Consider the following 26,958-nt stretch of genomic DNA (forward strand, 5'->3'; position numbering starts at 1 on the left):
TTTCCCTCTAAAAAAAAAAAGTTTATTTTAGAGTGAGGACATCACTATTTTTACATCCTGGTACATTCGAAGTAGTACTCCTGGGTATAGGACACAATCGAACCATGATACACTTCAGTGATTTTATGCCGAGTCACATACTTAATATAAAGGCACATTTTACTGAATAAAAAAATAAGTGTTAAGTCCTTGAGATTTTAAATTAGAATTTCATAAAGTGCTTTCCATAAAGTCATCTGTTATAGTAATTAAGTTGGGTATAAGTTCCATAACAAAGGCACCTAGGAAAGTATTGGCACATGGCATTTTGTCTTTTAAATTTTCTTTTTGGTAATTTCAAAGTTCCTTCACATATCTTCTTTTTCACTTAAATTTTTCCTTAACTGTTCATCATGAAGATAACCAGCCCTGTTACAGAATAATATGAACTTGTTACTGTAAAAATCAAGTTTCTGGCATTTTTTAAGAGTTGAACTTGTTACTTAGAGACCAAGTTTCTGGCATTTTTTTAAAAAAGAGTTTAGCAATTTCTCTAGTCAAGTTGCAGATTAAAGACAACAGATTAACTGTCCATGATTGGAGATGGTATTTTAAATACATGTTCTATCTTCAAGCTTTTCTGCTGATTTTTCAGGCCCATCTGGATATATGCTGATAGTTGTGACTGGTATAACATTCATTTTTTCCAACTGGAGAATCCCTCTGAAATATAAAAATCAAAATAAAAAAATTTCTATGTCTACAGTTTGATAGTAGGGCAATACTACTTCAAGGTTATAAATACCTGGGCGAAATGTTTTTGCTTTCTTTTAGTTTGTAATGGCTGTACAAACTTGAGTCCAAAGTTCACATTAACCAAATTATTGAAGGATAAGAGGGAGTTCTTTACTTGCTACTGTAGGAGAGAGCCTAGGGTAGATAGATAGAATTTTCCAAAGCCTGAGAGAGCCCTAGATTTGTACAAGTTGAGCAAAAACCAAAAACAAAGCATACCAAACTACCTTTCTTCCTTTCTCTCCCTCCCTCCAGACTACCTTTCTAACCAGTACTTAAAATAGGAACACAATTGTAAACCTTTAGATAACACGTCCCCTTAACATGTCCCCTTTGTCACTAAACTACCTGCCAACCAGAGAGCAGATTACACCCAGTGTGCTACACTGCAAATTTAATGTTACCTCAATCGAAATGTCAACAGGGGTTAGTCACTAATAGAACAATTATACTAGTGAGTCTGAAGTTCACAGAGGAAAAACTATAAGAACCACAACTTCTGCTACTGGGGCTGCTGTGCTGCTGGGGTTCTGTGCTTGTATGAGTCCACCACTCCCAGCAGACCCTCTCTTTTTATTTATTTTTAGATGGAGGATAAAAGAAGTGGGGGAGACAGACACACTCCACGCTTAGCCTCGATAGTGCAGGTGCTCTCATATGGTGGTTGAAGACTCGAACCCAGGTCACTGTACTTGGTAAAGTGTGTGCTCTTATCAGATGAGCTATCTTTAAAAAATTTTTATTGCTATAATTGTTGTTGATGTTGTTGGATAGGACAGAGAAATGGTGAGAGGAGGGGAATACAGGGATGGGGTGGGGTGGGAGGGAGAGACACCTGCAGACCTGATTCACCACCTGTGAAGCGAATCCACTGCAGGTGGTGAGGCAGAGCTCAAACTGGGCTGGTCTTTGCACTCTGCGCCACCTGCACTTAACTTTCTGCGCTACTGTCCGACCCCCAGATGATCTATCTTTTACCCCCTTAAGAAATAATAACCCGGGGCTGGGTGGTGGCGCACCTGCTTGAGCGCATGTTACAATGCACATAGACCCAGGTTCGAGTCCCTGGTCCCCACCTGCAGGGGGAAAGCTTCACGAGTGGTAAAGCAGTGCTGCAGGTGTCTCTCTGTCTCTCTTCCTCTCTATCCCCCCTTCCCTTTTGATTTCTGGCTGTCTCTATCCAATAAATAAATAAAAATAAAAATAAAAATGAAACAATAACCCTTTGATCCAATCATTTCACACTTAGGAATCTATTCTATATAAATATACATGTGAAGGAGTTGGTGGTAGCGCAGGTGCTGCAAAGCGGCAAGGACCAGCATAAGGATCACAGTTTGAGGCCCCGGCTTCCCACCTGCAGAAGGGTGAAGCAGGTCTGCAGGTGTCTGTCTTTGTCTCCCCCTGTCTTCTTCTCCTCTTTCCATTTCTCTCTGTCCTAACAACGGTGATATCAATAACAAAAAAAGTATAAGAACAATTCAAAATTCACAATACTATTTATTATTTAAAGGATTACTATTTTTTTTTTTTTTAAAAAATTCCCTTTTGTTGCCCTTGTTTTATTGTTGTAGTTATTGTTGTTGATGTTGTTGTTGGATAGGACAGAGAGAAATGATGCTGGGAAATTGTGCATATGCAGTCACAACTGCCATGTTGCCCCCTCAGGCTACTGCTAGTTCTGGTGAGAGTTAGGACATTCTTGGAGTGCCTGTTCCACCATGTTGTGCCCTCAGGGCATTGTCTATATCCCTGATATTTGGAGTGCTTTGGTTACTCCACCCCCCTCCCATTCTCACGAGAGTTATCATCCTATCCTGGAGTGCTATGGTTACTCCTCCCCCTTCCCATTCTCACGAAAGCTGCTCCTATAAAAGCCCTTCTTCTGCACCTCACTGCTCCACTTCAGTGTTCAGACGCAGGAAAGGTTATTGCGTGAGGCGGCCATTTTCGCTACCTCCACATGGCCAAATCTGCTTCTCTCTCACCCAACTCTGAGGTGGCAGCGCAAATAAAGATTTGTGTTCCCTCTTCGCTCCGGACCTCCTCTCTCTTCTCCGTGGCACACAACAACAGAAATGAAGAGAGGAGGGGAAGACAGAGAGGAGGAGAAAAAGACACCTGCAGACGTGCTTCACCACTTGTGAAGCAACTCCCCTGCAGGTGGGGACCTGGGGGCTTTAACCGGGATCCTTATGCTACGCTGGTCCTTGCTCTTTGCGCCACTTGCTCTTAACCCGCTGCTCTACTGCCCGACCCCCCTCCCCACAACACTATTTCTATGCAAGTTAAAAAAAAAAGTGTTCTGAGGTTCTTGGAAACCACAGAAGAAGGAAGAAATGGCTGAGTTACATTTCATTATCACAAAGAATTGGGAGGGGCCAGGCAGTTGTGCACCTGGCAGAGCACACAAGGAACGGGACATGCAAATTCTTCAAGAGAAAGTCTAGAAAGTAGAAGGAGCATCAGTACTTCTTCACCCTGCAGCCGCTTCGCATCATTTGACCTTTAACAGTCTTCGAAGGCAGGCATTAGAGAAATGTCACAGATGAAGAAATGGGAGTTTTAAAGACCTCAAAACAAGCAGTTAGGGAAGAGAATATTTAAACCGAGTCTTTCTGTAAATCCCACGATCTTTGAAGATGCACAAGAGTCAAGCTAAAATATGTTGATTTCTATTGAGACAACTAGACTAATCGTCAATTTGAATTTCTTGAGTTTTTTTTTTTAAACACTGCTGAAGCCTTGAGTATGCTGTGATTTCAACACTCTAGACCAGCATTCTTCAGAAACAGGTAGGGAGAGGCACCACAGCACCCCAGAGTCCCCCCCCTACTCCTCCCACCCCTACTGTTGGATTACTGTCACCACAGCTATGCCAGTGGCACGAACCTGAGTTACCCTACCAGGTGATCTGGTCCTCAATTATGGTTATGAAAAATCAAGCTGTACAGAAACGGAAAAGAGAAAGCCATTCATGCACTTGTGTTCTCATACCCTCATTAAAAGATCGTCCTTTGTCATTCCAGAAGTGGTTTATGTACTTACAGTATATACACATACTGCTTTTGTTTTTACACTGCTCTCCACCCTCAACCTTGGCCCCAGTTAAGAGACTCTGGACTTCTTTCTAGCTCGCGTATTCTTTCTTCCACAGACTGCTGAGTCCCACTGCACTTGTGTGCCATTATCTAAGTTCTCACCGAGCAGCCCCATTTTGCTTGTTTTCTGTTACAGTAAGAATGCACTGCACTGAGTATGTGCCAGAGGGGGAAAGAAAGATAGACACCCTCAGACCTGCTTCACCGCCTATGAACTGACCGCCCCTGCAGGTGGGGAGCTGGGGGCTCAAACCGGGATCCTTACGCCGGTCCTTATGCTTTGCGCCACATGCAATTAACCTGCTGTGCTACCGCCCGACTCCCGCAACTCATTTCTTAATCACTGAAATACTAGTATTCTTTCAAAATATAACAGAAATACTTACTTATATTCGCACACTGGGAAAAGCAACTTCAAGATACTGATGACCACAAATGCGCCTATGATTCCAACCACTGTGACATTTAAGAACCTGAAGAATATCGGGAAAACACTGGTCCAGAACCTGCACAGATCTTTTCTGAACTTCTCCATCCACTGACACATCACCTGGAAAAAAAGTTTTAATTACATATGAAAGTTCATTTGTGCCCTGAAAAAAACATTAAGTTAACCCAATTACCAAATAATGTGATGATAACGTTAACTATCGATTGTCTTTTTGAACCCTAAGACAGCAGGAACCTCACATCTCCACTATAGAGCCCCTACTTCCCCCAGTCCTGGAACCCTTGGATAGGGCCCACTTTCCCGTATGCCTCTCCCAATCCATATCAAATAATACTGCATCCGCCGATCACAACCTAACCAATGCAACGATTGCCACCTCAACATGCTTCACTCCAGACTGTGTCCAGAGACTTCAGGTGTGGAATGACAACCCTTCAGCTTCATTACTCGGGTGAGACCTTTCCTTTCATAGTATACTCTAATTTCATCTCAGGTGGTTCACTTTCTAACAAAGTCCCAAAACCTAGATATACACCAGTTTCTGTGAGAGAGAGCATATGTTCACACGTATCCATAAACTACTGCAAAATATATACCTGAAAGCAGAAGTACACTAGAGTTTGCAGTGAGTACTTCCCCTAACACTTCCTCTCCACTATTCCAAGCTTTGGGTCCATGATTGCTCAACAATTTGTTTGGCTTTGTATGTTAACTCTCTTTTCAGTCACCAGGTTCCAGATGCCATCAGGATGCTGGCCAGGCTTCCCTGGATTGAAGACCCCACCAATGTGTCCTGGAGCTCCGCTTCCCCAGAGACCCACCCTACTAGGGAAAGAGAGAGGCAGACTGGGTGTATGGACCGACCAGTCAACGCCCATGTTCAGCGGGAAAGCAATTACAGAAGCCAGACCTTCTACCTTCTGCAACCCACAATGACCCTGGGTCCATGCTCCCAGAGGGATAGAGAATGGGAAAGCTATCAGGGGAGGGGGTGGGATATGGAGATTGGGTGGTGGGAATTGTGTGGAGTTGTACCCCTCCTACCCTATGGTTTTGCTAATTAATCTTTTCTTAAATTAAAACAACAACAACAACAAAACAGTGTTCCTAGGGCTGGGGGATGTGTGAGGATGAGCATACACATTACTTTGTGTAAGGACCCAGGTTCAATCCCCCAGCCCCCACCCATAGGAGGAAAGCTTTGGGAGTGATGAAGCAATGCTGCAGGTATCTTTCTCCTCATCGGCTCCTTCCCTTGTGATTTCTGTCTCTTATCTAATAACATTAAAAAAACTGTTCTTATGCTTAAAGAGTAAGGAAAACTCATTGACGACATGAGTTTAAAGGTGGTCTGTTTGTGGGTTGACTTGGCCTGGATGAGGTGGGGGAGACTGTGAGGGTGCTAGCATTCCGACAGCAAAAAATGACCCCCAAATAAGCAATGCCAACCCTCAATGAGAGCTTCAAAGAGTCAACTCTGGGATCTTTTAAAAGTCTAGACCTTATTTATTTATTTTAGACAGTAAAACAGAGTACATATGGAAGAAGCCACAGACCAGGAGCTTTCTTCAGTGTGGTGGGGACTAGACCCTGGGTCAAGCACAAGGAAAAGCAGCTATTTCAGCAGCCCCTGGCCTGTTCACTTAATGGAAATTATCTTGAGGTCTGCAAATGGATCTAGCTAATATGTCCAGAGATATCAGGAGGTTTTCTGAATCTTGACTATCAGTCAAGATAGTCAAGATTTACAATGGCATTAGTAACACAGAGAATACTTAGTGGGGGAGCCAGGAGGGCAGTGTAACGAACGGTTTTGTAAAAGACTTTCATGCTTAAGGCTCTGAGGTCCCAGGTTCAATCCCCAGTACCACAAGCCAGAGATGAGCAGTTCTCAGGTCTCTGTATCCTTCTCTCTAAATGTCTCTCATTAAAAATAAAATATAAAAAAATAAAAATAATGAGTCCAAAGGCATGTCTACATACATATCCATCTTAATACTTACAAATACTACATAAAATAGGCACTACTTTGGGCAATGCCTATTGTATTGGTAAAAACTGAGGCTACAGAAGATGGGGACTTGTCCAAGATCACACAGCTAGTAAATGGCAGAACGAGCATGCAAATCTAGGCAGCCCCACTCCAGAAAGTATACTCTTAAAAAAAAATTACTGGGGGTTAGGCAGTAGCCCAGTGGGTATAAGCACACATGGTGCCAAGCGTGAGGACCGGCATAAGGATCCTGGTTTCAGCCCACGGCTCCCCACCTGCAGGGGAGTCGCTTCATAGGCGGTGAAGCAGGTCTGCAGGTGTCTATCTCTCCCCCTCCTCTCTCCATTTCTCTCTGTCCTATCCAACAATGACGACATCAATAACAATAGTAATAACTACAACAAGGGCAACAAAAGGGAAAAAAATTTACTGAGAGCAAAAGGGAGACCAAAGCATCACCCTGACATTAGTGTAGAGCTGGGGAAAGAACTCAGGACCTCATATAAGGCATGTACTCTACCACTGAGCTACCTTCCCAGCACCCAAAAAACATACACTTAACCGGGAGTCGGGCAGCAGCACAGCAGGTTAAGCGCAAGTGGCGCAAAAGGCAGTAAGTGGTGTAAGGCTCCCGGTTCGAGCCCCCAGTTCCCCACCTGTAGGGGAGTCGCTTCACAGGCGGTGAAGCAGGTCTGCAGGTGTCTGTCTTTCTCTCCTCCTCTCTGTCTTCCCCTCCTCTCTCCATTTCTCTCTGTCCTATCCAACAACGATGACAGCAGCAACAGCAATGAAAAACAACAAAGGCAACAAAAGGGAAAATAAATAAATACATATTAAAGAAAAACAACCTGTAAGAAAAAAATACACTTAACCAAGGGTTCTTGGTCGTTGTACAAGGTCTTGAGGACGCCACATACGTGTGTGAAGGAGAAGTCACAGGCAAATGTAGAGATGATAAAGACTTGGAACTGAAAATCCTTAACAAGATGAAGTACAGTACCTTACTGACTACAAAAGCTGGATAAGGGCAGGAGACCAGCATACTTTAATGCTGACTCTTTAGTCACTACCAGGCCACCCATCACCTGGGAGTCCTGGGATTCCCACACAGACATGATGGGCCTAGGCTGCTAACAGATTCCTCTCGCCACTGTCACTGGTCATCACTATCAGGAACAACATAATGGCCCCCTTTGTGGGCCCCTATAGGACCTGGCCCTCAATGTGGATCAACATGTAGGGAATGCTTCATTCTCCAAAGGGAGGTTGGACAATATACTTTACCTACCACCCGGAGAAGATGGGCCCTGAAATTAGTGCAGCCCGGAATGCTCCTAGTCGTGACCAGAAAATGCAGGCTCAGACCTACAGGGATGCAGAGGTTACATAGGCTCCTGTGCTAAATATGGGCCCCAGATCAAATCGATGGGGCTTACAGTTAACATTTAGATACTTTCCCCCTATCTGGGAGCTACTCTCTTCCCTGATACAACTTTCTAGTCCTTTTTCCAACTATGACACCATCTCCCCAGACAATAACCTGGGTCCACCTGCATATTAGATGTCAGGCTCAGGCAAAAACTAGTAGAGTCACGGGCCCCTTGGAATATACTTAAAAGAGACCTACTAGCTTTTTCCAAAATGGAGACCCTGAATCTTCATCTGCACTATTCCAGCATTTAGGTTCATGATTAGCCAACCATTTGTTCTGCTTTATGTATTTTTTTATTTTGCTTCCCCCGCTTTTGTTGCCCTTGTTTTATATTGTTGTAGTTATTGATGTCATCGTTGGATAGGACAGAAATGGAGAGAGGAGGGGAAGACAGAGAGGGGGAGATAAAGATAGACACCTGCAGACCTGCTTCACCGCCTGTGAAACGACTCCCCTGCAGGTGGGGAGCCGGGGGCTGGAACTGGGATCCCATGTGTGCTTAACACACTGCGCTATTGCCCAACCCCCTCTGCTTTATATCTTAACTTTTTTTCAGCCACCAAGTTCCAGATGATACCACGATGCCAAACTGACTTCCCTGGGCAGACGACCCCACCAGTGTGTCCTAGAGCCCCACCTCCCCAGATCCCTGCCCCACCAGGAAAGAGAGAGACAGGCCCATATCCAGTGGAGAAGCAATTATAGCAGTCAGACCTTCTACCTTCTGCACCCCATTAATGACCCTGGGTCCATACTCCCAGAGGGTTAAAGAATAGGAAAGCTACCAGGGGAGGGGATTGGATATGGAGCTCTATGGTCTTGTCAATATTTCCATTTTATAAGTAAAAATTAGAAAAAAGAAATACAGTACCTTATTAATCATTATTTGGCTGTATTATTAAATGAAATTTGGTAAATAGAAACACCTAAAAATACCATACGAAAACGGTGAAGAGGCCATGACTAACAACAATATTCCATATTTCCAGTTTTCAAGGTTTTAGCATTTTACAAGTTATTTTCTTCACTGTAACCATGAAAGCTTATAATGTAGAAATGACCTCAATACCTGAGTTACCTTATATGAAGATGGAGGTTCTGCTCTGAGGGGAGTTTCAGGTAATTTGCCTGGTAAAGCATCTTCATCGACGGTGGTCTCCACATTCCTGATGAGATACTGGCTGGTGGTCTGTAATGAGCTAACACCTTCTCCTGAGGAGGAAGAGACCTGTTACCACAGGGCCAAGTGTGTACTGGTGTCTCTGCTATTGCTCTGAAGACTTATGCACAGTGGCATTTAGGAAGGCAGAGTATTTTCCCCATGGGAGGGGAAAAAACACTATATTTTTACTGTTTACTGATTAAAAAAAAAAAAAAACTGAGGCAGTTATATGGGAGCTACCAACAACTAGGATTCTGTCTGATTTTTTAAGTTCTATGTGTCGGCCTGGGGAAGCCAGCACAGTAGTTATACAAAAGACTTTCATGCCTGGGGCTTTAATGTCCCAGGTTCTATCCTTAGTTCCAGTACAAGCCAGAGCTGAGCCATACTCTGGTCTCTTTTTCTATATCTGTCTCTGAATGTCTCTCTCATTAAAATAAACTATATTTAAAAAAAGTTCTGTCTATACTTGCCCCTCTAAATGAACATAAATAAGTGATAGTACATTATGTAAATAAATGGTATTATGTAATACAACAAGTATCACCACAGGTCATAGATTCATTAAAACATCTTTTAAAAAAATATTTCATTTACTTTATTTATTTTTTTGCCTCCAGGGTTATTGCTGGGGTTCAGTGCCACCACTACGAATCCACTGCTCCTGGAGGCCATTTTTCCCATTTTGTTGCCGTTGTTGTTCTTATAGGATAGTGCAAGGTCCTGGTAAGGATCTTGGTTCAAGCCCCCGGCTCCCCACCTGCAAGGAAGTCGCTTTGCAAGCGGTGAAGCAGGTCTGCAGGTGTCTCTCTCCTCCTCTCTGTCCTATCCAGCAACAATGACAACAATAAAAATAACAGCCTCAACAAGGGCAACAATAAGGACTACAAAAATGGAAAAAATGGCCTCCAGGAGCAGTGGATTAGTAGTGGTGGCACTGAGCCCCGGCAATAACCCTGGAGGGGAAAAAAAAAAAAAGAAAAATATCAACACCTACAGACCTGCTTCACCACTTGTGAAGTGGCCGCACCCACCCCCCTGCAGGTGGGAAGCCAGGGGCTTGAACCAGGATCCTTATGCCAGTCTTTGCACTTTGCGCCTGTGAGCTTAACCCACTGCGCTACTGCCTGCTCCCCAAACATCTCTGAATACTTATTCAAAGAGACACTCATGCCTGAGGCTCCAAACTCAGGTTCAATTCCCTACACCACCATAAGTCAGAGCTTATAGTAAAAAACAAATAAATAAATAAATCGATGCAATTCAGTGATCACATTCTATTAATACTTAAAATTGATCTTAGAGAGTCTTTTAGGAGGGAGCACACTGAGTAACACATTTTATAACTTTTTTTTAAAGGTTTTATTTATTTATGAGAAAGGAGGAGAGAGAAAGAACCAGACATCACTCTGGCACATGTGCTGCTGGGGACTGAACTCGGGACCTCATGCTTAAGAGTCCAATGCCTTAAAAAAAAAAAAAAAAAAAAGTCCAATGCCTTATCACTGCGCCACCTCCTGGACCACCACATTTTATCATTTTTTTAAGGATGTCTACATCCAAATATATTAATTATGATAAAGAGGGCCCATCTGCATACAACAATGATCTACTGACTATTTTAAATACTGGCCTTTGAGATTACCTTTTCTTGGGAGGCTGGGGAAGGTGATTAAGGTATCACCGTCCCGGGAAATCGAGAACAGCATGCTTTCTTCCAAGGGCAGAGTGTAGTTTGAATGTCTGAGTACGGCCTGGTTCTTAACCAAAATATCCACTTCAGTAACATCCTTCTGTTGGGCCTATGAGAGAAAAATCAGCAATTGGTTTTTCTCTTAAATGGTGGTGGAATCTAAAACTGAATTTTCCTCCCTGATCTATGTAACTAAAATCTCGTCCAACTCACAGAGAGATTATTTCCTACCCACTTTGAGGCATTTAATTTGCATCTGAGTCATGTTCTTGTGTGCTTTAGCTCCCACTATAAGATTGCTTTCCGCTCCATTCCAGTTAGTTAAGACAAGCTCAGCTAGAGTAAGTGTCTGCAGGGCTAGGCACCAAATTTAGTCTCTTCACTAACTTAGTTGCTGTAAAGATACTCATTAAAAAAAAAATAGGGGGTTGGGCGGTGGCACAGCAGGTTGAGCGCAAGTGGCACAAAGCGCAAGGACCGGCATAAGGATCCCGGTTTGAGGCCCCGGCTCTCCACCTGCAGGGGAGTCGCCTCACAGGCAGTGAAGCAGGTCTGCAGGTGTCTGTCTTTCTCTCCCCCTCTCTGTCTTCCCCTTCTCTCTCCATGTCTCTCTGTCCTATCCAACAATGACCGACATCAATCACAGTGATAATAATAATAACTACAACACCGATAAAAACAACCAGGGCAACAGAAGGAAGAAAATGGCCCCAGGAACTGTGGATGCGTGTGCAGGCACCGAGTCACAGCAATCACCCTGGAGGCAAAAAAAAAAAGATACTCATAATGCTTTCAACTGATATAAGCACAGAGGAATGTGATCGATTTTAAAGACAGATTTGGGGAGGGGGGCTGGACAGTCTAGAACCTGGTAGAGTACACACATTACAGTGCACAAGGACCTGGGTTCAAGCCCCTGTACCTGCATGGGAGAAGCTTTACAAGCAGTGAAACAATGCTTCATGTGTTTTTCTCTTTCCCTCTCTCCACATCCCCCTCCCTTCTCAATTTGTCTCTACCCAAAATAAACAAATAAAATTATAAAAAAAAAATAAAAGATTTTTAATTGTATTAAACACTAAAATCATGGAATACTAAAGCAAATACTAAGTTTAGTAAAGCAGTTTGGTTACTATTTAATATTTACCAGTATTTAAATATCTACTACCAGTAAATAGTAAAACAAAAAATTCTAAATAATTAGAAACTAAAAACATTTCTTTTTAAAATTTTTTTAAACTTTATTTATTCATTTGACCCCTATTTGTTTATCATCATTGTTGTTGTTATTATTGTTGTTATTGTTGTTGTTGGATAGGACAGAGAGAAATCGAGGAGGGGAAGAAAAAGAGGGGGAGAGAAAGACAGACACCTGCAGACCTGCTCCACCGCCTGTGAAGCGACCCCCCTGCAGGTGGGGAGCCGGGGGCTTGAACTGGGATCCTGATGCCGGTCTGTGCGCTTTCTGCCATATGCGCTTAACCTGCTATGCCACCACCCAGCTCCCTAAGTTTTTTTTTTTTAAATCTTTTTTTTCCTAAGTCTTTTTTTAAAATTTTATTTATTAGATAGAGACAGAAAGAAATTGAGAAGGGAAGATAGAGAGGGAGACACCTGCAGCCCTGCTTCACCACTTGTGAAGCTTTCCCCCCTGTAGGTGGGGTTAAATCTTTATTTATTTGATAGAGATAGCTAGAAATTGAGAGGGAAGGGAGAGATCAAGAGGGAGAGAGACAGAGAGACACCTGCAGCCCTGCCTCACCACTCGCAAAGCTTTCCCTTTGCAGGTGGGGACTGGGACTCGAACCTGGGTCCTTGTGCATTGTAAAATGTGCACTTAACCAGGTGCGCCATCACCCACCCCCCAGGAAACATTTCTTTTCAAGTCACAAAGAACAAAATAATCCAACAGATGCATCTAGCATAGACCTTTGCAATTCAGTCCCCACCAATAAGCATATTCTCTTACCTGTTTTCCATCAATCTCTATTACTTCTTCTTGAATAACAATTAGTTGCAAACTGGAACCAGATGTCATAGGCCATTCATGGACTAAAATCCTTATACTGACCATTCCAAAATATTTCTTTTCCTCCAAATTATCATTCTTCACTATATAAAAAAAAAGTAGTGACAGTTTTGAATAATAACAATGACAAAATGCTGCCAAATCTGTAACTGAATGGGATTCACTTTAATGACATTTACAAGAACTCAGATTGCTGAACACCTATTTCTTTGCCATTCTTCCCCCTCTGACCTCACTGACATTTCAGATTGAGAAACTCAAAGATTATGGGACCAGTCATTACAATGCTTTTAAATATATGAACAGAGAAAGACGTATGACAGTCTGGAGGTTTTGAAACACCACTGTTGGTATGCTTCTAAATCCTGCTTATAAGACCTTCTGTTTTGATCGTCACATTAGGTTCGCTTGTATTACTTACGATGTATTCTATTTACATAACCACTGTTAACAAAGCACCCCCTTGCCTCTGGGACATTGGTTTAATCCTCACTGGTTCGCGCTTTTCCCTTCTCCCCGGGCCCCTATCCTACATACTTCCTTGTTCCTGACTCTTCTGCCTCAGGAGAAATGCAGGACAGAATCATATTGTGATTAGAAGAGATTAGATTGTTGAACCGCATCTCCGCTCGTCAATAAAGAGATACTGCTTCCCAGCTCAGCCACGAGTCCGTGGTCGTCTCTCTCTCTCCCGCCTGCGAAACCAGCCCAGCACAGCACACCTAGGGAAGATTTCCCTACACTTTCACAAGGTTTGTGAATGAGGAGCCAACCTGGCCTAACTCATCGTGCATGCCAGGAGACAGTCAACACTGTCAGTGAATAAACAGAGCACATTCAGCCAGTCAGTCATGAAACCCAGTGATAGAAGGGCAGGAGAGCAAGGAGGATACTGAGGGGCTTTCTTAACCCCTTTCCTAGTAGGTGACTGTTGTATGCTTTACATTGGGTTCTAGTTCTCCCCCGCCACGAGAATTGGATCAGTCCAGTTAATTTCGCGGGCCCGCTTGGCCCCGCCCCAAGGAAACCCGCCAGAGTTCCAGAGTGGGAGAGTTTCAGAGGGTTCCCCAATACGAGAGTTCCAGAGTTCCAGAGTAAGAGAGGGTTCCTGAGTTCCAGAGTGCCAGAGTTGGAGGGTTCCTGAGTTCCTGAGTTTGAGAGTAAGAGAGAGAGTGCTTGTGCCGCCGCAAAGAGACAGCAGAGTTCTGTTTGGTGATTAGTTTGTCTTAGTTTATGAATCGTTGTTCCTGAATAAAGAAATACAGCTTCCCTGCCCAGCCGCTGTCTCTGCGTCTCTGTTACCCGTCCGTGAAGCTAGCCCGGCCAGCTAGAGCCGCCGAATTTTAACAACAGGTGACTCAGCACTGCTGAAGAGGGCAGGAGAGTAGAGGTGGAAAGCCCTAGACATACTCCTTCCCCATGGGTGCTGGGGCGCTATTCTCTCTAAGAAACCCTGCACCCCAACCCAGTGGACATGGGCTGTGACTCTTCCCGCTGGCTTATAGCACCAATGGATACTCATATTATGGCAGAGAGTGCTATGGAAAAAGATAAGTCAGTAAGTCAATTTTGTCCCTCAAAATTCTCATGTGTAGGTTGCCAGATAGAAATCCAGATGAATAGCCTAAACGCTGAGCCTGCTGTTTAGATAGCGGCGGTGCCTTTATAGACCAGTCCCTTTATCTGAATGCTACTTAAGGAGTTGTAGCTGCTGTTTTCCTATTATGCTTCTGCTTTCATAAAAATATTCTATTAATTAATTTATTTATAATATTGATTTATTCCCTTCTGTTGCCCTTGTTTTATTGTTGTAGTTATTATTGATGTCATTGTTGTTGGATAAGACAGAGAGAAATGGGGAGAGGAGGGGAAGACAGAGAGGGGGAGAGATAGACAGACACCTGCAGACCTGCTTCACCGCCTGTGAAGCGACTCCCCTGCAGGAGGGGAGCTGGGGGTTCGAACCTGGAGCCTTACACCGGTCCCTGCGCTTTGCGCCACGTGCGCTTAACACACTGCGCTACCACCTGACTCCCACTCATTCTTTAATGAGAGGGAGAAGGGAGAAGGAGAGGGAGAAGGGAGAGGGAGAAGGGAGAGGGAGAGGGGAGAGGGAGAAGGGGAGAGGGAGAAGGGGAGAGGGAGAAGGGGAGAGGGAGAAGGGGAGAGGGAGAAGGGGAGAGGGAGAAGGGGAGAGGGAGAAGGGGAGAGGGAGAAGGGAGAGGGAGAAGGGGAGAGGGAGAAGGGGAGAGGGAGAAGGGGAGAGGGAGAAGGGGAGAGGGAGAAGGGGAGAAGGAGAAGGGGAGAGGGAGAGGGGAGAGGGAGAGGGGAGAGGGAGAGGGGAGAGGGAGAGGGGAGAGGGAGAAGGGGAGAGGGAGAAGGGGAGAGGGAGAGGGGAGAGGGAGAGGGGAGAGGGAGAGGGGAGAGGGAGAAGGGGAGAGGGAGAAGGGGAGAGGGAGAAGGGGAGAGGGAGAAGGGGAGAGGGAGAAGGGGAGAGGGAGAAGGGGAGAGGGAGAAGGGGAGAGGGAGAAGGGGAGAGGGAGAAGGGGAGAGGGAGAAGGGGAGAGGGAGAAGGGGAGAGGGAGAAGGGGAGAGGGAGAAGGGGAGAGGGAGAGGGGAGAGGGAGAAGGGGAGAGGGAGAAGGGAGAGGGAGAAGGGGAGAGGGAGAAGGGGAGAGGGAGAAGGGGAGAGGGAGAAGGGGAGAGGGAGAAGGGGAGAGGGAGAGGGGAGAGGGAGAGGGGAGAGGGAGAGGGGAGAGGGAGAGGGGAGAGGGAGAAGGGGAGAGGGAGAAGGGGAGAGGGAGAAGGGGAGAGGGAGAAGGGGAGAGGGAGAAGGGGAGAGGGAGAAGGGGAGAGGGAGAAGGGGAGAGGGAGAAGGGGAGAGGGAGAAGGGGAGAGGGAGAAGGGGAGAGGGAGAAGGGGAGAGGGAGAAGGGGAGAGGGAGAAGGGGAGAGGGAGAGGGGAGGGCATGTGCACAAGTGCAAGAGGACTGAGCACCGCTCAGCTCTGGTAATGGTGGTGCTGGGGACTGAAACTGGGACCTCAGAGCCTCAGGTACGAAAGGTGTTTGCATAGCCACCATGCTATCTCCCAGCCTTGGGCTTCTGTTTTCTTTTTTGTATTATCTTTATTTATAGACACAGTCATTAATCGAGAGGGAAGGGGGAGAGAGGAGAGAGACAAAACCTGGGGACATGCTTTATCACTCGCAAAGCTTCCCCCCAGCCCCCGCAGGTGGGGACCGGGGGCTTGAACCCAGGTCCTTGCACGTTGTAACTTTTTTTGTAAAAAAGTGTTGATTACGTAATAAATAACCAATATATAGAAGGGACAGAGGGATTTATTTATTTTTAATCTTTATTTGTTTACTTATTGGATAGAAACAGTCATAAATCTAGAGAGGAAGAGAGACAGAGAGACACCTGCAGCTCTGCTTCACCACTCACAAAGCTTCCCCTGCAGGTGGGGACCAGGGGCTTGAACCAGGGTCCTTGCGTACTGTAACATGTGCGCTCAAGCAGGTGTGCCACCACCCAGGCCCATGGCCAGAGTTTTAAACACAATTCTGTTATATACTCTAGCAATGACATGGCATTTAAAATGGAAAGACATACAATCAAAGAACCGTGCCTTACTATAACTTAGTATTATTAAAAGCAGAGCAGTTATGGAAATAATTTAGTAGTACTCACCTATCAAAGTCTGACAGCTTATTCGGGTTACACCACTATTTACAGGGAAGTCATTTACATATACCTGTCCACTCTCATAGGTTATGTTAAGAACAACCTTAAAATAAAGCAGCATATACATTAATTCCAATAGTTTACAAACGATGACAAACTCTTCATGTCAAAAATACATTAGTAGGGGGTCGGGCAGTAGCGCAGCAGGTTAAGCGCACGTGGAGCAAAGTGCAAGGACTGGCAGAAGGATCCCAGTTTGAGCCCTTGGCTCCCCACCAGCAGGGGAGTCACTTCACAGGTGGTGAAGCAGGTCTGCGGGTGTCTATCTTTCTCTCCCCTTCTCTGTCTTCCCCTCCTCTCTCCATTTCTCTCTGTCCTATCCAACAACAAATGACATCAACAACAATAATAATAACCACAACAAGACTACAACAAGGGCAACAAAAGAGGAAAAAAAAAAGGTCTCCAGGAGCAGTGGATTCATGGTGTAAGCACTGAGCCCCAGCAATAACCCTGGAGGCAAAAAAAAAAACAGAACACATAGTGAACACATTCTGTAGGTTAAAAGAAAACAGACTGCATGATACTTAGTGAAGTGCAATTGTTAAAAGCATAGTCCCAAAAGACACAGACCTGTTCTGTAGATAGCCCTCCATCCTCTTTCAGGGTAGTTACAGGGATCCGGATGGCATCCTGCAAAGACAACACATCAATTAGAGAAGAATGCAGCCCAGTTTTTCCTCTTTTCCTTCAAAACACTTTCATTCCACAGTCTCTCTTACATGCCTCGCAACTCCAAATTCTCCAGATCGCTAATACTTTTCCATTAATGTATGTAGCATATATGGACATCTGCTGGGCCAGAGAGATAGCTCATGGGGGTAGTGCCTTAAGCAGAGCTCCACTCTGGCACTCAGGGTGTCGTGGGTCACACCTGGGACCTCAGGTTTGAGAAGCCCACACTTTGTTGATTGTATCACCTCTCAGGATTCTAATGACTTTCTTCCTTTTTTTTCTTTGTTTTAGATTTTATTTATTTATTTAAAATTTTGAAAATTATCTTTATTAATTGGATAGAGACAGCCAGAAATCAAGAGGGGGAGGGGAGATAGGCAGGGAGAGAAACAGAGAGACACCTGCAGCCCTGCTTCACCACTTGTGAAGCTTTCCCCCTGCAGGTGGGGACTGGAGGCTTGAACCCAGGTCCTTGCGCACTGTAAAGTGCGCTCAACCAAGTGTGCCACCACCCGGCCCCTTAAATTTTATTTATTAATGGATAGAGACTGAGAGAAATCAAGAACAGGAAGGGAAGATAAAGAGGGAGGGAGACAGCAAGAGACACTTGTAGCCCTGCTTCATCAATTGTGAAGCTTACCCCTGCAGCTGGGAACCGCGGGCTTGAACTTGGGTCCTTTCACACTATAATGTACTCGATTAACCAGGTGCGCCACCACCTGGCCCCTTCTATCCTCTCTTTTTTTGCCTCCAGGGTTATTGCTGGGGCTCGGTGCCTGCACTGCTCCTGGAAGCTTTTTCCTTTTGTTGCCCTTGTTGTTTATCGTTGTTGGATAGGACAGAGAGAAATGGAGAGAGGACAGGAAGACAGAGGGGGGAGAGAAAGATGGACACCTGCAGACCTGCTTCACCGCTTGTGAAGCGACTCCCCTGCAGGTAGGGAGTAGGGGGCTGGAACCCGGATCCTTACACCGGTCCTTTCGCTTCGAGCCACGTGCGCTTAACCCACTGCGCTACCGCCCAGTTCCTCTTTCTTTTCTCTAACCAGAGCACTGCACAGCTCTTGGCTTTTTGGTGGGATAGGTGACTGAACATGAGACCTCTGAGTCTGATGTGAGTCTTTTGCTTAACCACTGTGATAGCTCCCCGACTGAAGTAATTTTTATGAAACACAGCTGATTCTGCTCACTAACAGAAATCTAAGATGCAGACCATACCATATATTCAGGCCGACTTGGTCTACTTTCCAGCTCCCATAGGAGCTGAGAAAGTTTCCCAGCTAATATTCCTGAGAACTAGCCTGGCTTTCTCTAAGGGTCTGCTCTAATCTAGAATTAGGCATGGGCTAGAATAAACATAGTCCTATCCATATTCTATCAGATGTACTGTTTTGTGTCCAAATTCCAATAAAAACTTTTCAGTGTCTTGAGCTACAGAACCTATTCAGTGGAGACTACCATTCATCCAACAGCCTAGAGATAATCCGCAAATATTGGTGTTTCAGAAGCAGTTACAATGGCCAAGTGGTGGTATACTCAGTAAAGCATGTGTGTACCATTCACAAAGACCAGAGATCCAGTCCCCGGTCCCCAGCTGCACGGGGGAAGCTTCATGATCAGCGGAGCAGTGCTGCAGATGCCTCTTCTCTGTGCAGCTAAATTCTACTTGTTCCTTCTGAGTGATTCTTATGTTTTTATTTATTATCAGAACTGAATGCCATTTCTTATTGCCTGCTGACTTTAAGTTCATAACAAGTTCATATTTCATGGGAGCCTCTGACTGAACTGGAAGTTCAAGCTTGTGAGCCAGATAGTTTATACTTCAAAGTGGGCGGTGGAACGGAACCTTCTCTCCACCCTTACGATTCCTTCACTCATAAGATACCCAATCTAGGACGCAGTGGTATTCTACGGACAAAGGCAATATATACCCTGCTTAAAATAAATGAGACACATCTGTGGAATATTTAGGAGCCAGGATACAGCACACATGATAGAACACTTGATTTACATGCACAAAGCCCTGGGTGTCGCCCTGACATCACACGGGAACTCCATGGGTGGTGGAGTCGGTGCTATGGTAATGTGTCCCTCTTTCAAAAAGAAATAATGCAGGTTCAGCTCCAGCAAATAAGCCAGAACTGATCAGTGCTTTGGTGTGTGTGTCTGTTTCTGTATTTTTCTTTCTCTATCTCTTTCATTAAAATAAGCAGAAGACATAATAATAATAAAAACAAAACGCCAGCTTGCAGAGGCAGCTCAGCAATAGTATGCCATGTGCAAGGCCCTGAACTGAGTTCATTTTCCAGTCACACACACAAATATATACACACATTTATATATGAAACACACATATTTATAATATATATTCTTCTGATGGATTTCTTTGGTGACTGAGCTTTGCTACTATTGGAAGAATATACGGGAGTTAGGGGGTAGCACAGCGGGCTAAGCTCACGTGGCACGAAGCACAAGGACTGGTGTAAGGATCCCGGTTCGAGCCCCGGCTCCCCACCTGCAGGGGAGTCGCTTCACAGGCGGTGAAGCAGGTCTGCAGGTGTCTATCTTTCTCTCTCCCTCTCTGTCTTCCCCCCCTCTCTCCATTTCTCTCTGTCCTAACAACGATGACATCAATAACAACAACAATAATAACTACAACAACAATAAGAAACAAGGGCAATAAAAGGGAAAAGAAATATTAAAAAATTAAAATAAATGGATACAGTAGTTTGGTAGGTGGTGCACTGGACTTTCAACCAGATCTCAAGTTTGCTCCTTTGGCAGTGTAGATACCAGAGTATGCTGGCTTTTTTTTTTTTTCTCCTCCTCCCTTTCTCATTCATAAATTATTATTATTATTTTGCATCCAGGGTTACTGCTGGGACTCAGTGCCTACACTACAAATTCACGGCTCCTGGAGGCCACTGTTGTCCTCTTGTTGCCCTTGTTGTTTATCATTGTTGTTGTTATTATTGGTGTCATTATTGTTGGATAGGACAGAGAAAAACTGAGAGAGGAGGGGAGACAGGGAGAAAGAAAGAGAGACACCTGCAGACCGGCTTCACTGCCTGTGAAGTGAATCCCCTGCAGGTGGGGAGCCGGAGCACAAACCGGAATCCTTGCACTCACTGGTCCTTGGCGTCGCACCATGTGCACTTAACCTGCTGTGCCACTCTCCAGCCCTCCATAAATAAAATATTTTAAAAAGAAGTTGATGGAAGGGGAGATAGCATAACTGTTATGCAAAGAGACTCTCATGCATGAGGTTCCAAAATCCTAGGTTTAAGCCCCCGAATCACCATAAGGCAGAGCTGATTAGTGTTCTAGTTTAAAAAAAAAAAAAAGTAGGGCACCCAAGTAAAACCCTGTGGTGAGGGGAGGGGGGATATTTGGCTTCCCTTGGCGGTGGCGGGGGGTGGGGGGTGGGGGGGATGTGGGGGTGTGGGATGGGACACAGTCTTTTGATGATGGGAATGGTGTTTATGTACATTCCTGTTAAACTGCAGTCATATAAGTCACTATTCAATTAATATGAGAGGGGAAAAATTAATTGTATGTCTTGAACTTCTTAAAACACAGACTGAGTCTTTTCAATACATAGGCTGAGTCTTTGATATGTTGACTTTCAAAAGCCTAGACCAGGGAGAACAGAAGCAACTGGTGGCACAGCTATATACAAGATGCTGGGTATTATACAGCAAACCCTAACAAAGGGACCTTTCAAAGTTAACCCAATTACCAAATAATGTGATGATAACAGTAACTATCCATTGTCTTCTTAAACCCTAAGACAGCAGGAACCTCACATTTCCACTATAGAGCCTATATTTCCCCCAGTTCTGGAACCTTAGGGTGGGGCACACTTTCCTGCATGCTTCTCTCAATTCATATCAAATAATATTGCATCCACCAAGCACAACCTAATCAATGCAACGAGTGCCACTCCAGCATGCTTCACTTCAGACTGTGTCCAGAGACTTCAGGTGTGGAATGACAACCCTTCAGCTTCATCACTCGGGTGAGACCTTTCCTTGCATAGTATTCTCTAATTCCATTCCAGGTGGTTTACTTCCTAACAAAGTCCCAAAACATAGATACAGATCAGGTTCCAGGAGATCGAGCATATGTTCACACGTATCCATAAACTAGGGCAAAATATATACCTGAAAGCAGAAGTACACAAGAGTCTGCAGTGAGTACCCCCCCCCCCAACACTTCATCTGCACCTTTCCAGCCTTTAGGTCCATAATTGGTCAACAATTTGTTTGGCTTTGTATGTTAACTCTCTTTTCAGCCACCAGTTCCAGATGCCAGCATGATGCTGACCAGACTTCCCTAGACAGAAGACCCCACCAATGTGTCCTGGAGCTCAGCTTCCCCAGAGCTCCACCCCACTAGGGAAAGAGAAAGGCAGACCGGGAGTATGGACCGACCAGTCAATGCCCATGTTCAGCGGGGAAGCAATTACAGAAGCCAGACCTTCTACCTTCTGCAACCCACAATGACCCTGGGTCCATGCTCCCAGAGGGATGGAGAATGGGAAAGCTATCAGGGGAGGGGATGGGATACGGAGATCGGGTGGTGGGAATTGTGTGGAGTTGTACCCCTCTTATCCTACGGTTTTGTTAATGTCTCCTTTTTTAAATAAATTTTTAAAAAGTTAATGGATACAAAGAGGAACAGATAATGTGATAAGATTAGTCTAGTGAATATTAGTGGTAGTCTAGTCTATGTTTGCATTATCACCTCAACAGGGCACACACTAGACACACAAGTAGCAATTAGCATTCAGTGAAAAGAACATAAACTCAGTTCCCCAGGCTTGCTGGTTCCATTGAAAGTACTCAATCACTACAGCAGTCTAGTGGCTGTTGTAAAGGTGAAAGGAGACATGTCTCATCACTGCACAAGGTGGAGTATCCATGTGAAGGTGAATTATCTCAAATGTTTTAAACTTTGAACAGGTAACTTCACAAAACATTGAAGAAAATGTTAACCGAGGGGTTTCGGCTTCCCATATACACATTGTCAAGGTGTAGGAATTTTCCTCTTAACAGCTCAGTACTCATGTACAAATTCCTATGGGCTTTCATACAGTTTTCCTCTGGAGTTTTATGAGTTTAGCTCTGGACTTTTCAAAAGTCCAAAGGAGGCCTACATGAATGGAGAACTGAAATGATAAATTCATTAAGAAGACGTGAGCCACAAGCCACGCAACTCCAGCTGGTAGTCGGCATTCTTTTCAGATTACTGGACGTACTTACACGTCTTTGGGGCTTATATGTGACTGTGATAAGTCTTAAAAATTGGAAAATGGGAAAACATCTGTCTGTACTTGCAGAACATTAGGAAAATTTTTAAAAAATTATTTATTTTCCCTTTTGCTGCCCTTTTTTTTTAAATTGTTGTAGTTATTATTGCTGTTATTGTCATCGTTGTTGGATAGGACAGAGAGAAGTGGAGAGAGGAGGGGAAGACAGAGAGGGGGAGAGAAAGACAGACACCTGCAGACCTGCTTCACCGCTTGTGAAGCGACTCCCCTGCAGGTGCGGAGCTGTCGAACCGGGATCCTTATGAGGGTCCTTGCACCGGTCCTTTCGCTTCGCGCCATGTGTGCTTAACCCACTGAGATACTGCTCGACTCCCTATTTCATTTCTTTTTAAGATTCTATTTATTTATGAAAAAGATCGGAGGAGAGAGAGAACCAGATATCACTCTGGCACATGTGCTGCCGGGGATCGAACTCGGGACCTCATGCTTGAGAATCCCAAGCTTTATCACTGCGCCACGTCCCGGACCACGGAATTACTTCATTTTTATTTTGTCTAGGCATGTGCTGATCACGTTTGTATTTCTGGTCAACTCTAGAGGATGGTCTCCATAAAATGTTAAGTGGGTCGGGGGTCAGCTGGTAGCACAGCAGTTTAAGCGCACATGGCGGGAAGTGCAAGGGCATAAGAATCCGGGTTCGAGCCCTGCTCCTCACCTGCTCCACCTGCAGGGAAGTCGCTTCACAAGCGGTAAAGCAGGTTTGCAGGTGTCTAGCTTTCCCTCACTCTGACTTCCCGTTCTCTCTCAGTTTCTCTGTCCTATCCAACGGCAATGACATCAATAACAACAATAATAACCACAACAATGATAAAACAAGGACAACGAAAGGGGCAAAAATGTAAGTGGGTCTTAGGGCTTGCCACGTTGTGGCTTTGTTGGGTGCTCACCCATCAGAAATGAAACTGCCATGGGCTCATCATTTTTGTACTTTAGCAATGGAATATCCTAAGTCTCAGGCATTAGCAGTAAAATAGCGTTAAATTAGGGGGCCAGGTGGTGGCACAGCTGGCAAAGTGCATGCATTACAGTCCACAAGGACCTAGGTTCAAGTCCCTGTTCCCAACCTTCAGAAAGCTTCATAAGCAGTGAAAAAGTGTTCTCTATCTCCTTTATCCCTCTCTTTTTAATTTACTTTTAAATATTCTATTATTTATTTTGGATAGAGAGAAGAGAAACTGAGAGAGGAAGGGTAGAAATTTAGAGTGAGTGAGTGAGATACTTATAGCCCTGCTTCACTATTAGTGAAAATTTCCCACTGGGGCAGGGGTAGATAGCATAATGGTTATGCAAAAAGGCTCTCATGCCTGAGGCTCAAAGTCCGAGGTTCAATCTCCCGCACCACCATAAGCCAGAGCTGAGCAGTGCTCTGGTGTTTCTCTCTCTGTGTGTGTGTCTCTCTCTCTCTGCATCTCTCTCAAAAATAAAATAAATAAAATACTTAAAAAAATTAATTTCCCACCTGCAGGTGGGGACTGGAGGCTTGAACCCAGGTCTCGGCATTGTACTGTTTGCACTCACCAGGTGTCCTACTACCCAGACCCTCTTCCTTTCCCCTCTCAATTTGGCTCTATCCAAAATAAATAAAAAATATTTTTAAAAATAATAAAATAGGGAGTCTGGAGGTAGCGCAGTGGGTTAAGCGCAGGTGGCATGAAGCGTAAGGACTGGCGTAAGCATCCCGGTTCAAGCCCCCAGCTCCCCACCTGCAGGGGAGTCGCTTCACAAGCGGTGAAGTAGGTCTGCAGGTGTCTGTCTTTCTCTCCCCGTCTTCCTCTTCTCTCTCCATTTCTCTCTGTCCTATCCAACAACAACGACATCAATAACAACAACAACAACAGTAAAACAACAGGGAAACAAAAGGGAATAAATAAAATAATAAAACAGTATTAGGTTATATCTCATTAAAAAAATAAAAGAAGGCCAGGTGGTGGTACACCTGGTTGAGCGCATACATTACAGGACCCGGGTTCAAGCCCCCCGATTCCCACCTACAGGGGGAAAGCATCATAAGCAGTGAAACAGTGCTGCAGGCGACACTCTCCCTATCGCCCTCTTCCCTTCCAACTTGTCTCTATCCAAAATTTTAAAATAATAAAAATAGGGGGTCGGGCGGTGGCGCAGCAGGTTAAGTGCACGTGACATCAAGCACAAGGACCGGCATAAGGATCCCCACCTGCAGCGGAGTTGCGTCACAGGCGGTGAAGCAGGTCTGCAGGTGTCTGTCTTTCTTTCCCCCTCTCTGTCTTCCCTCCTCTCTCCATTTCTCTCTGTTCTATGCAACATCAAATGACATCAATAATAACAATAATAACCACAACAAGGCTACAACAACAAAGGCAATAAAAGGGGGAAAAATGGCCTCCAGGAGCAGTGGATTCCTGGTGCAGGTACTGAGCCCCAGCAATAACCCTGGAGGCAAAAAAAAAAAAGTTAAAAAGTAATAAAAGTAAAATGAAATCAGTAAAAAGCAAATGAATATGTCTGGGAGGTAGTTCAACAAGTAGAGTGGTCTGAGCTGTGAGTATGCGGGGGAGGTCAATCCCCGGCTTCAGACATATCAGAACCTTGCTCTGGTTTCCTTCTCTCTCTTTACTCACTCACTAATAATTTTTCTTTAAATAAAGAGCTCCGGTGGCATAGGGGATAAAGCGTTGGAATTTCAAGCATGGGATCCTGAGTTCAAACTATAGCACGGCGTGTGCCAGAGTGATGCTTTGGCTCTCTCTCTTTCTCTCCTTAATAAGTAAATATTTCTGGGAGTCGGGCTGTAGCACAGCGGGTTAAGCGCACATGGCGCAAAGAGCAAGGACCGGCGTTAAGGATCCCGGTTCGAGCCCCTGGCTCCCCACCTGCAGGGGAGTCACTTCACAAGTGGTGAAACAGGTCTGCAGGTGTCTGTCTTTCTCTCCCCCTCTCTGTCTTCCCCTCCTCTCTCCATTTCTCTCTGTCCTATCCAACTACAACGACATAAACAACAATAATAACTACAACAATAAAACAAAGGCAACAAAAGGGAAAATAAATATTAATTTTTTTTAAAAGTTTAAAAAATAAGCAAATATTTATAAAAATAAGTAAGTAAATAAAGGGAGGGGAGACAATATATTGGCTATGCAAAAACACTTTCAGGCCGGAAGCTCCAAAGCAGCAGGTTCTAGCACCTACACCACCATAAGCCAGAGCTGAGCAGTGCTATGCTTAAAAAAAAAAAAAAATGTAGTCAAGAGATGAACTTTAGGGGCCGGGTGGTGGCGCACCTGGTTGACCGCACATGTTTACAGTGCGCAAGGACCAAGGTTCGTGCCCCCAGCCCCCACCTGCAGGGGGACAGCCTCACAAGTGGTGAAGCAGTGCTGCAGGTATTTCTCTGTCTCTCACCCTCTCTATCTCCTCCTTTTCCTCTTGATTTCTGGCGGTCTCTATCCAATAAACAAATAAAGACAATAAAAAACATAAAAATAAGCAAGGACCTAGGTTCAAGCCCCCAGCCCCCACCTGCAGGGGGAAAGCTTCACGAGTGGTGAAGCAGTGTTGCAAGTGTCTTTCACCCTCTCTTAACTCCCCATTCCTTCTCGGTTTCTGACGGTCTCTATCTAATGAATAAAGATAATTAAATAAATTTAAAAAATTAAGACATGAATGAAAAAAAGTCCCAATAAAGAAATTTAAAAAAATGTTTAAAAAGCAATAAAAAAAAAAAAAGGATGCAATCGCTCTGCTCTAGAGTTTTAGTTGCTTCTGAGTTACCCGGGTGACCTGCTGCAACACAACTCGGGGTGCTCCCGCCCAGCATTCCGCCCGCGCGTTCATGTCCAGCAGGCTCCCCCCGAGCTGCGGGACCCACCGAGACGGGCGCACCCGCTCCAGGGTCGGGTCTTGGGCTTCTCCCATCCCTGGCCCCAGGCGCAGACAGGTGGCCTGGAAGCGCTCGGTCTCTAGCCGAGCAACGCGCACACTCCCCGAGCACATCCACACCGCCGGGCCCGGCGCCTGGCTCCTGGCTCCTGGCTCCCACCCAGGAAGGCGCCATTACCCGAGGCCGAGGTCACTCGGAGAAGATCGGCCGCTTCGAACGGCGCAGCCCCGCCGGGAAGGGCGACAGTCCCGGCCGCCCTCGAGGGTCCCGGGTCTCGTCGCTCGAGAGACAGAAGCGCCCGGCCCCCGCCCCCCGCCCCCTCTAAGAGCTCCTTTCTCCGCCTGGTCTCCGCGGCCGCCCCGCACTTGGTCGGGTGCTTCTCCCCCCGCCCCGACTCCTTTCGGGGGGCGGAGGGCGGCACCGCAGACCCCGGCGAAGCCACCTGCGAAAGCTGGGGGCGTCGAGGCGGACGCCGCTGTCCCGCAGCCCCGGCCCGGCCTCCCCCGGAGGGTTCCAGCGCTGGAAGCACCGAGCCGCGCCCGCCCTGCTCTACCTGCGCGGCTCCGGGCGGCGGCTCCGGGCTGCCCGTCCACAGCCAGACGGCGGCGGGCAACGAAGCTAGAAGGAGCAGGCGGACAGCGAGCGGGGCCGGCGCACGACCCTCCATCTTGGACAGGCGGGTGGTGACCCGCGGCGGGGAGGGGCGGGGCCTCGCG

General features: G+C 45.6%; 1 protein-coding gene across 2 annotated transcripts; it reads right to left on the reverse strand.

Annotated features, from left to right (window-relative positions):
• GINM1 (glycosylated integral membrane protein 1) lies at positions 1 to 26,958 on the reverse strand. Of its 2 annotated transcripts, none has more exons than XM_060205367.1 (8): positions 26,796 to 26,958; positions 16,954 to 17,013; positions 16,327 to 16,423; positions 12,576 to 12,718; positions 10,559 to 10,715; positions 8,821 to 8,963; positions 4,262 to 4,425; positions 1 to 702 (listed from the first exon to the last, which is right to left on the reverse strand). In XM_060205367.1, the coding sequence occupies exons 1-8, from the start codon at positions 26,907 to 26,909 to the stop codon at positions 591 to 593; spliced, it is 990 nt and encodes a 329-aa protein (XP_060061350.1). In that variant the 5' UTR covers positions 26,910 to 26,958; the 3' UTR covers positions 1 to 590. The 2 variants fall into 2 exon arrangements, with proteins under 2 accessions (XP_060061350.1, XP_060061351.1); XM_060205368.1 differs by having other exon boundaries at positions 8,830 to 8,963; positions 26,796 to 26,956.

The sequence above is a fragment of the Erinaceus europaeus genome, chromosome 13 (genome assembly GCF_950295315.1).
Source record: "Erinaceus europaeus chromosome 13, mEriEur2.1, whole genome shotgun sequence".
Lineage (NCBI taxonomy): Eukaryota > Metazoa > Chordata > Mammalia > Eulipotyphla > Erinaceidae > Erinaceus > Erinaceus europaeus.

Coding starts and splice junctions, on each gene's coding strand:
- GINM1 (XM_060205367.1), bottom strand. CDS start 26,909: ATGGAGGGTCGTGCGCCGGCCCCGCTCGCTGTCCGCCTGCTCCTTCTA. Junction 16,424..16,953: donor GAGGGCTATCTACAGAACAG/GTCTGTGTCTTT, acceptor CTTTATTTTAAG/GTTGTTCTTAACATAACCTA. Junction 12,719..16,326: donor AAGCTGTCAGACTTTGATAG/GTGAGTACTACT, acceptor TTTTTTATATAG/TGAAGAATGATAATTTGGAG.